This window comes from Myotis davidii, unplaced genomic scaffold (assembly GCF_000327345.1).
Source record: "Myotis davidii unplaced genomic scaffold, ASM32734v1 scaffold233, whole genome shotgun sequence".
Classification (NCBI taxonomy): domain Eukaryota; kingdom Metazoa; phylum Chordata; class Mammalia; order Chiroptera; family Vespertilionidae; genus Myotis; species Myotis davidii.
This window is the reverse complement of record NW_006285917.1, coordinates 1,934,186-1,945,190: the sequence shown is the minus strand read 5'-3', so window position 1 is coordinate 1,945,190 and position 11,005 is coordinate 1,934,186. Positions and strand designations below refer to the sequence as shown.

General features: G+C 49.5%; 1 protein-coding gene across 1 annotated transcript; it reads right to left on the bottom strand.

Annotated features, from left to right (window-relative positions):
* Positions 1-2,216: 2,216 nt before the first annotated feature.
* On the bottom strand, positions 2,217-11,003 carry LOC102754772 (keratin, type II cytoskeletal 72; the record flags this gene model as incomplete). Its single annotated transcript, XM_006757103.2, has 9 exons — positions 2,217-2,749; positions 3,468-3,502; positions 4,128-4,348; positions 5,736-5,861; positions 6,671-6,835; positions 7,392-7,487; positions 7,855-7,915; positions 8,963-9,177; positions 10,752-11,003. Coding segments are annotated over 9 exons (1,362 nt in total), but the record flags the coding sequence as incomplete, so codon positions are not given.
* Between the last annotated feature and the right edge of the window lie 2 nt (positions 11,004-11,005).

The following is an 11,005-nucleotide window of genomic DNA, read 5'->3' as shown; positions in this document are numbered from 1 at the left end:
CCAACACCTTCTCTACTGTGGGGAAGTCTCCCCTGGGCCACAAACAGAAGGTGCAGTACTTGGATCTGATGGCAGAGGGCAGTGTATGCACAAAATACAGACACCAAGGAGTTACAGGGTGTCCCCCAAAAAATGTATGCACACTTTGAATACTTATTAATTCCAATGGGTTAAATCTGTAAAGAAAGAAACATCAATTGAGCTTTCAGCTGTTAAAGTGTGTATATATTTTGGGGACACCCTGTATTTTACCTGCTTGGAAATAAGCAGTTGGTGACTGGACGGTGGATGTGTGTTAGTGAACAGACCCAACCCCCGCTGCCCTGCACTTAGCCCATCTCAGCCAGGGCTCTGGGCACAGTCCTGCTGTGGATCGACTGGTCGTGAACCAATGCCTGGCCGGCAAACACAGAGGGCTTCACAAACACGCTTCAATGACAAGTATTATTAAAACAACTAACATGTATTGGCTGCAAACTGAGTTCCAGGCACTGTATTTTTTTCCATTATCCCTTTTCACAGTCTCAACTCTCCTCTAAGGTGAGAACTTTGATAGGTAATGAGGTGTAGTGGCTGGAAGTGTGGACTATGGAATTGAACTGGGGTTCAAATCCCAACTCTGCTATTTACTAACCATGTAACATTGGGTGGGTTCGGTAAGCTCTCTGAGCCTCGGTATCCTTGGTAGTGAGATGGAATTATTACAATAGCAATAATGCCTATCAGATTACTGGAAGAGTTAATTAAGTTTCCAGACATAGCATGCTTAGGAGAATTGGTACTGAGACAGTATCTGGCAATAAGAACCAGCTTGCATCAATCCTCTTTCACAAGAACAGAATCCTGCACTAGGCCACATGCAGCCATTGGAAGAGCCAGGATCTGAAGCCAGGTACCAACTCCTCAGCCAGTGGTAGGCCCAGGGGGCCACCTGCCTGAGACGGTACTGGCTTATGCCTGTTGTCTGAGGATCCAGGTCAGCATGTGTCCAGAACAAAAGTTTGGCTGACAAATTACATAAACTGTACACATGTGTATGCATAGAAAACACACTATTTTTAACCCAAATCTGTTTTATCATTTGCATGCCAAATCATCAGGACGTGCGTGTACCTTGAACTCTCTCCCCGGAGAAGGTATATTGAGTGCTGACTGTGCACCAGACTTGAGGACCCCGGAACAAGGGGCTAAGAGGGGGTGTGGGGAGGAGACAGACATGAGTGTAGCTAACATGACACTAGGAAAATAAACACCAACTTAACACAGATGAGGACGGTGCTGTGGGCATGCAGGGCTGTGAACCTGGGAAAAGCACTTAGCCATCAGGCCTCTGTTTGCCTCCCATAATATGAAGGGACAGGGGAGAGCTGTTGAGCCAGCAGCTCTAATGTTCCCTTGCATTTAAGCTTTATGACTTAATAGAACCCACCTGGAGGGACCAGAAAATGCAGGAACACGGGAGGTGGCATTTCAGCTGGGCCACAGAGGATGAGCAGGCTTTCAATAAATGGGGCATGATTTCTGTGATTGAAAAATCGTATTTTCAAAGGTCCATGGGCATGGGAAGTCCTGGCCTGCTTGGAGAAAGACTGGAGTAAAAGGGCAGGAATGATGTGGGAGAAGAAGGGGTCATGGGCACCTTGAATGCCATGCCTTCTTACCCCATTAGTTTTCCTTCACAGTAGTTACCACTACTGACACATATTATTTATTCCCGTGTTAGTTGCTTATTTTTACTCTGCATGCCAGACTGTGAGCTCTCTGAGGACAGGGTCTGCACTCGTGTGTTCACTGTAGTATTCCCAGTGCCTGAGCAATGCCTGCCTCACTAAGGATTTGTGCAGTGAGCCACTACTATGTGTACATAATAGATACAGATGCATCCATACGATTATATATACATGCAGGCCTCAAACTGCAGGGTGGAAAGACCTGGCAGAAAGAAGGGCCATTGTGAGGGAGCACTGGCAGGTAGGTTGGCCAGAGAGCGAGGAGGTGAAGGAAAAAGAAGGACTGACCACTCTAGCAACGAGAGGCAGTTGTGTGGAACACTGGGTGCTTTTGAGAACCTGATGGAGAAGACAGGCTTCAGTGTCAAGGACTCAGGAAAGCAAGAGTTAGACCAAGAGAAGTTAGAAGGGGTCATGCAGATGTTGGCATCCTGGACAACAGATTGACACGGAGAATCAAACAGCATTGAGTGTTTATTGCAGGGGAGGCAGAGAACTGGACCCGACTCCAACCAGAGGGCAAAGAGGCCCTGGGCAATGGAGGCTCAAGAAAAGCACATGGGGGCAGAGGGGCTGGCAACTGGCCACAAGGAAGCGCGCAGAGTCTGCGTCTTGCCTCTGCATTTGGGGCAGCGACCCAATGAGAGGTGGTCCAGCAGGAGGTTGCCAAGCGCACCCATGACTGGACTTCCCACACAGGCATGTCAGCCAGCCCAGGACCACAGAGAGAGGGGAGGGGACTGGGATTGTGGTTACAGGGGCAGCACTTCCTGACTTGGGAAGGGGCGGAGGGAGAAGAGATGGATGGGGTCCGCAGCTTTCTACCCTTCATCTGGAGGCCTTCTTTTTGGTTGCACAGCTGCTGCCGGAGGCTTTGGTGAGGGGATCCTTGAACTCGCTGCCACAGCTGCCTTTGGTTTTGAGCTCGGCCCCAGGTTTGTAGCTGTAACTGCTGGAGGCGCCGAAGCCCATGCTGAAGCCAGCCCCTCCAGCTCCGGCTCCCGTGTTGCTGATGACAGCTGCAATGGGCGAGAGGAGAACCCAGCCCCGTCATCCGGGCCCTCCCTTAGTTCTCTTCCCTATGGTGGCTTCACATTGAGACAGATTCTCTCTGTTGCACATTTTTAGTGAACGGGCAGATTTTCATCAGCACTGTCCTTTTTGATGCACTTGGCCTTTTCCTGTTAGGTGTGTCACTCAGTCACTATCCGACTTTAAGCTTCTGCAGGTTCTACCAGTGAATTTGCCCACAGGAAGGGCCACAGGAAGAAAGGCTTCCTGGAGGCCTGGGGCTGCCAGGGTGTTCCTGCCTGTCATAAACAGCACCTCCCCTCGCTTTCTCTAGTTTTTAAATCTGGAGGAGATTTTAGCTTTCTTTTTCATCATTTCCCTTTCAGGTCTCCCTCAATAACCTCTTGCTGTCATTCAGGGCTTTTATTGGGTCCGGTACCAGTAGAAATATAATGTAGCCATTAAGCATTATTCTTACAACAGACTCTTGGATTATACACTGTTGAGTATTATTTGATTTTCTAAGGTTATACTTGTATTTCATGATATTATTCTCTTTCTCCATCCACTGCTTCTCGTTGGTGACTAAAGCCAGCTCCCTTTTGTACCCCTAAGTCGGCCCTGAACCCACACCAGTATTCTGACTTCTCCTTGGTGTCATGGAATTAAAGGAACTCAGACTTGTGATAGGTGACCAAGGGCAGGACTGGGCCTGTAGGTACTTACAGATGCTCACAGAATTTGGATATTCACCAGACATCCTGAAGAGGAAGAAGAAAAACAGATAAACCCTCAGTAAACCATCACCCGAAGGTTCCAGGGAGTCTCCTGTGAATGAGCCTCTCTTCTCAGAACATCCCACCTCTACCCCATTCCAGACTCTTTTCTTCCCATACACCCCAGCAGGGCCTCTTCAGAAATGGAGAACCAAGATGAAAAATCTGCCACAAGGAGTCAACACTCCATCAAAGTGGATTTGAGATGACCTGATGTGTAAGATAATAGTGCCTCCACTGCCTTCTAGTTATGGTCTTAGATAAATAAGAGGAATGAGCGCACATCCTCACTGGGCCCCAACTTTGCTAGAGTGACCTTGAAAGTGAATGACTCTTGGAGGTCATCCTGCACCACGAAGGGCCAAGTGATGCTCTGTTTCTCAACCGTTGCTGAATCAGTACTTCCTCTGCTCCCACTTCTTTGGGATATTTTATAACTCAGTTCTTCTTGCTATCTAACTTCTTGCTGTCTCTCCTACGCAGTATGTTAAAGCCCATTTCTATAAGATTTTACCTCAGTAGGACCTGAACAAAACCAAACTGTTTGCTTTCAATCTTCCTACTAATGCAAAGCGATAACTGGTCCAGACAAAAGATATTTGGCCCTCACCGGCACTCCTCGCCCTCCAGCAGCTTGCGGTAGGTGGCGATCTCCACATCCAGGGCCAGCTTTGTGCTCATCAGCTCCTGGTACTCGCGCAGCATCCGGGCCAGCTCCTCCTTGCCCTGGTTCAGGGCAGCCTCCAGCTCGTCCAGCTTGGCCCGGGCGTCCTTCAGGGCACAGTCGCCCCGCTGCTCGGCATCAGCGATGGCCGTCTCCAGGTTGGAGCACTGAGGGGCAGATGAATTCATCTGAGATCCTGCTCAGACTACCTCCCCTCACTGGGTCCTGACTGACAGTAAACGCTTTGAGGTTGTCCTGGTTCCTCCACCTTTGCACATCACTAGAGGAGAATCTGTCCTTCCCCGACTTCAGGCACAGTGCACCCTAACTCATGCTGTGGCATGTGAAGGTGGAGCGTCTCTACCACAGGATGGAGGAGGGGAAGGGCACTGAGAATGTGGGCACCTGGCACGTGGCCCCTGCCCTCTCCCTCCTGGTCTGTAACATGGGCTATATGATTTTAATGCCAACCCAGAATAGTCTCTGGGTAGCTGACCTCAGTGTTGCCTCACAGTGTAAAAGGTTGTCTTGGGAGATCCTGTAAATCATGAAAAAAATTGAGGACTAATAGAGTTCCTATTAATAAAATGTCTGTCCAATAAACACTGAGAGTATGGCCTCCAAAATTTTGCAGGCCATCATGCTACATGGCAACACCTTAAGCGATAACTGGCAGGTTTTACAAGCTGACAGACGCCTGCGGTTGGGTGGAAATGTAACTTGCAGAAAGAAGCTGTAGGTGGGGCTCAGAGGCGTCCATGTGAAAGCTGGGGAGGTGGGAGTGGCACGGGATGGGGAGCTTCTGGAGCCTTTCATCTTGAGTGTGTGTTCTGGTCGCTTGGCTAAGGTTTTGGTGGGATCTAAGTGTCTGGCCTCTCTTTCTGGTGTGTCCCTTTCTCTGGAGTCACATTTGTTTCACTCCAAGGACAGCAGCTGACCCTAAGGCCATGTGGAATTCTGGCCTGCTGTCCATCTGGTGTCACTATCCTCTATCAGGTAGGCCCCCAGCCAGGCAAACACCCATTGCTTTTTGGGTGAGTGGCTAACAGCCACAGCAGACACACCTAGGACCCAGCTGCCCGACCCAAAAATAACATGTCCCATCTCAGAAGTGAGGCAGGCAAAGCCAGAGCAGAGCCCTAAGCCAAGGCGAGGGCGGGAGTCTTTTAATCCCTACTCTTCTCTAACATCCACTGCCTGATTCTCCTTCCTCCAGGAGATTCATCACATGAAACCTCCCAATGCCTTCCTTCTACCTACTGCACTGGGTCTAAACCCCACTGCCCGACTTTGAAGGCATCTCTTCCCCTCTCCTTTCTGCCTCCTATCCCAGTGTAATCCCACCCCCTTAGGCAGCTCCAGCCCCTGGGGACTCCTACAGGACTTAGTGGGTGTGCAGCACACTGGGTGGATGTTTCCTCCTTGCATATTGGCTCAGACTATTCTCTCCTGATGAATTACAAATGCCTGAAGGAAGGACCTTTTCCATATTTGATCCTATACAGCTATTGATGCTCAGTTAACCCTGTAGCTGACTCATTGCATAGAACCCACCTGCTTCTTCACACTCCCTATCTCTGAGCGGATCCTCTGGATCAGGCGGTTGAGCTCTGAGATCTCAGCTTTGGTGAGGTTGAGGTCGTCCCCATGCTGACCCGCTGTGACCTGCAGCTCCTGGATCTGAAGTTGGGGGCAAGAGAAGAGGAACACAGGACAGTTGAGCATCCACCTTTCAAGGGTGTTCAGCATGGAGAGGGAGGGCCACATGCCATTCTCATTATCTAAGCATCATAGACACAATCGAATCAAAAGAGGGAGGAGGGGAGAGAGATGGCAGAAGGGAAGGAGAGGAGGGGGAGAAAGACAGCTTTTTCCTTCTGGATACAAAGGTCCTGTCCCATCAGCAGAATCCTTGGGCTTGCAAATGTGAGAGCCTTGGTGGAGTTCAAATTTCCTGTCCTTATTTTGACAAAGTTAGGGACAGGAAGAAAAGCCAAGGCATCTGGATTATCCACAGAAATGGTATCAGAGTCATGTCAGAGCTGTGGCTGGTGTGGCCTCTGCTGTCAGTAAGGGTCATGGCAGGGGAAGGGCTAAGCTCCATATATGTCCCCAACTCATGCCAAAGCTGCAGTTGGGCTCTAGTCAGTTTGGCTCAGTGGATAGAGCATCTGCCTGCAGACTGAAGGATCCTGGGTTTGATTCTGGTCAAGGGCACATGCCTGGGTTGCAGGCTCAATCCCTAGTTCGGGGCATGCAGGAGGCAGCCGATCAATGATTCTCTCTCATCATTGATCTTTCTCTCTCCCTCTGTCTTCCTCTCTGGAATCAATATTTTTTTAACTGCAGTTGGCCTCCCTGATCCACAGAGAGGCATTTCCACAATCCCAACTGCAAGACGAAGGAGGTCTCCACCCAGCCTAAATACACATGCATGCTCATACATGCACACACAATGAGAGGGCAGCACCTGTGGTCACTGGGCACACCTTGGTCTGGTACAGAGCCTCAGCCTCCGCCTTGCTCTTCAAGGCAATCTCTTCGTACTGGGCACGGACCTCGTCAATGATGCTGTCCAGGTTCAGGTCCCGGTTGTTGTCCATGGACAGGATGACAGATGTGTCACTGATGTGCGACTGGATCTGAGCGATCTCCTGGGAACAATTAGGGGAGTGGAGCCCGTTAAAAGCTCCCCCTGGGGGGAGCATGTCTCCTGATCCTCTCTGGTAAAACCGTCGCTGTCCCTTTCTGCCCTTCCTTAGCAGAGCCCAGCAGTGCCAGTGTCTGCGGGGTGTAAGATGCACACATTGGGCTTTCAGCCTGTGTGGGACCATCCTCTCCACCATGGACTCAGGACTGCTCCCACCCCTATTTCACACTCTGCAGCAACATCCACCCTCCACCCATGCAATCAAGTCTAAACTCAGAGTGCTCTAGGGAGTTGCCAATGACCTTCTCTTTCTAGGCCCCTCATGCTTTAGCACAGGTCAGATCTCTGAGACTGTGAATTCCTGGAAGACAAGAATAATTTTTTCTCCATCATGGTTTCCACAAAACCCATCTCATAGTTCAGCACATAGTAGGGCCTCAGCTGCACCGAGTTGAAAGGCTTCTCTGCCAGCCTTTGGTCCACACAACAATCTTGGCCAAGGGCCAGAAGCCACTTGTAAGAGGAGCAGACCATGCGAAGGAGGTCAGTGAGGTCCTTACCCCTTCATAGAGGCACTTGAAGAATTTTATCTCATCTGTCAAGGAGTCCACCTTGGCCTGAAGCTCAACCTTGTTCATGTAGGCAGCATCCACGTCCTGGGAAACACAGAGAGCGGCTAGCTGACCCACCTCCCTCTCATCTGCCCTCCCTTTCTTCCTCCCTTCCTGCCATAAGAAGCCTCAGGTTCCCTACTCTCTCCACTCCCCTACCCCATGGTTCTCAGGGAGGCCCCATCCCTAAGAGCAAACCAACTAATATGCAGTGCAATGGTGCACCAGAAGTGTAACAAATGCTGGGGTTTCAAACAGATGGATTCTGGGTGCAGCATATAAAAGACTTGGTGAAAAGAGCAGGAAAATTAGAATCCCAGTCATCCCTGCCCAAAGGACTAAGATTCCCTTTCCTCGGCCAAGTCCTCAGAGAGCCCTCTAGGATTTCTCCATCCCTTCCTGCTCCCCTTACCTTCTTCAGCATCACAAACTCATTCTCAGCAGTTGTACGTCTATTAATCTCCACCTCGTACCTGTGTGGAGCAAGAGAAAGGAGAGAGCACAACCACTGGATAATTCACTTCTGCAAATGCTCACTAAGCAGTTAGTGATCATCTCTGTGCTGAGAGCTGCAGGGCAGTGGTCTTCAAACTGAGGTCATTACCTCTGGGGCATGCATAGTCTTCCTCATGGGAATGTGACAAGGACAGGCTAAAGGAATCAATTTCTAGCTCCTTAGTTCATATGCCATCTGCCCTAAGATAGATCTGCCGGGGAGATCCATGAGGGAGATGTCATGCAGGTCCCACTGTCCCACCTCCTTTTCACAGCTACCCCTCCCTGAGACAACAGAAAGATGGACCCTCCTCCATCTGGCACCTTAGTAAGGTGCACTAGCCCAGCGTGCAAAACCTCACAGACACCAAACAAAACCTTATCCCACCTGTTTCCTCTACATATCCTATTCCAGGTGCAGCAAGGTCTTGGAAACAGGTGTTTGTATGGGGTGAGATGTTCTTAATACAGTTGTGGATTGGGGAGATAAGAGTATTGATCATTCCACTTAAAGTTCTCACTATCTCATCCTTTACTATTGTCAAAGAATGTATGATAGGACAGTTGTGAGAGCAAACAACATAGAACATTGGGAAAAAATAATTAATACTAGAATATGGCTTTTTTTCATACACTTTAACATGAGCACATCTTTTCAGCTTTTATTACTTGCTAATGCAAATCACTGACTGCCAGGAAGAAAAGTCTTGTTGGATGGCTGAAGTAGTACATGTTAGTGAATGGGAATGTGATATTTTCTAAAACTGCCAGATTTTTCTAATTACACTGGATAAAACACCGAAAACAAATTATATTATTTATCTCAGATTTTATGTGTGTTATTCAAAAGATAATTGAAAACTTCTTTTTAATGACTTATGTTATGAAATAGTTGTCCTCCTGTCTGAATCTCTCTCCCTCCCTTAAGGGAAAGAAAATTGCAATAGGATCAGCAAAAGATCCAAATCAAAACCCCATCTATAATCAAGACCCTCCAGGGGCATAACCTCTGCCTTTCCACTCACCTGTTCTTGTAGTCCTCCACCAAATCCTGCATGTTCCTCAGCTCCGAGTCCAGCCTCACCCTGTCCCCCGACAGCGTCTCCAGCTGCTTCCGCAGGCTGCTGATGTAGCCCTCGTACACGGGCTCCAGGTTCTTCCTGCAGCTGTTCACATCCAGCTGCTGTAGTAGGCTCCACTTGGTCTCCAACACCTGGTTCTGCTGCTCCAGGAACCGCACCTGGAACCCAAAGATGGTCATGACCCAGAATCCCCATGCTGTTGACTCTCAAAAGTGGGGAGAGGGCTCCAGAAATCAGATGCAGTCATTCTAGTAGGGGATAGGGCAGGAAAGAGCAAGTCTCATTAGAGAGTGGTTTCAGTCTGGGGGGATCATGCCTATCTGGGCCTCTAGGACAAGAAATAAGATCCAGTCTAAGAGAAATCAGGAAGTGTTCTTAAGCAATGCTGTAACTGCCTCCATGGTTATCATGTGATTGAGGGAGCGTCTTTTGCTATAAATGCTGGTGTTTTCAGAGTGGAAGGAAATGGGAAGCAGGAGAGAAACAATGACTGGGGGATGGCATTGGAAAGTTACTCCCATGGTTAATATGTTCTATCTCTTGTACAGCCTAAATGGCTCTTGATTGGCTTGTTTCTTTGGTTTTCAGAGTGGGCTATGATATCTTTACAAGCTTCTTTCCTACTCAACCAAAGGTTTTACATTTTGGGGGCTACATAAGCTCAGGCACTCCGCTACTCACCAGCATTCCTCTTCTCACCTATCTCTTTAGCTTGGGGGAGAGAAGGAAATATGCTAGGGAAGAACACACTTGGAGGAAGAAAATGGGATGGTAGCTCTGTGTTTTCTACTCCTGTCTTCTCTCCTCTAATGACTTTTTTCCTCTTCCCGAGCATAGTGGTGAGGGACAGGCTCTACTGCTGCCTGTTCTAGCAACTGGGGCGCTTTCTTGGCCTTCCTCTGTCTGAGTTTCCTCATCTGCATGGCAGAAGGATAACAGAATCATGGGTTGCACATTGATAAACAAGAACCACTTGGGACAGCACCAGGCACTGAGGCGTGTCAGTGATTGTTAGTATTATGTCCCCATCACTCATGCCCTAGACCTTCTGCTCCAGTTGGAGAGAAGAGAAGCCCATTCCCCATCTCCTCCCCATTCATTCGGGTCACTAGCTCAGAATCTCCAGAGATATCTTTCCTATCACCCAGATTTCTGAGTACCCTCCACACACATACAGAACACACACATACAACTTGACATGCCCTCTTTCTAAATATTCTCCCTCAGGCTCACCCTTCAAATTTCTGGGCCTTTTCAAACGTCTCCTCTAAAAACCATCCTAGCTTACAACTGTATCCCACTTCTTACCTTCCAAGTCCTTCCCCACTCACCACGCATCATGTCCTCTGACACCCACTAGTCTCTGTCCCACTAGTGACCCTGTCCTGAATGTGTGTCCTCACCCTCTTGTCTGACATTGAGAGCCCTCAGATGGCCATTCCACTCTCCTCCTGCCCCAGACACCAACCCCCTTCCCAGGGTCTCCTCCTGCAAAGAAGGAATGAAGCTTTGCTTTATGGGGAGTGAATGCCTGTCACTGTTCGAAGGACAACCAATCATCCTCATCACAACCCTACTGGGTAAGAGCCACTCCTGTGCCCACTTCACAGATAAGGAAAGGGAGGCTCAGAGGACTAGCTAACTCGCCCAAGTTCCCACGCAGCTGTCAGTGGCAGAGGGAGCGTCCCTGTGTACAGCGGTTACCAACGCAGGAACATGTCCCAGGACCCACCTTGTCAATGAAAGAGGCGAACTTGTTGTTCAGCGCCTTGATCTGCTCCCGCTCCTGGACACGCACTTTCTGAATCTTGGGGTCCAGCTCCACGTTGAGGGGGGCCAGGAGGCTCTTGTTGACGGTGACCTGGGGGATGCCACCTGGCGGGCACACAGAGGGACACGCAGGGCCCAGCCCGGCGCTGCCAAAGACCGTGCCCACAAAGCCCCCCAGACGGCCGCCAGTGCCCGCACAGTGGCCCAGCGCGAAGG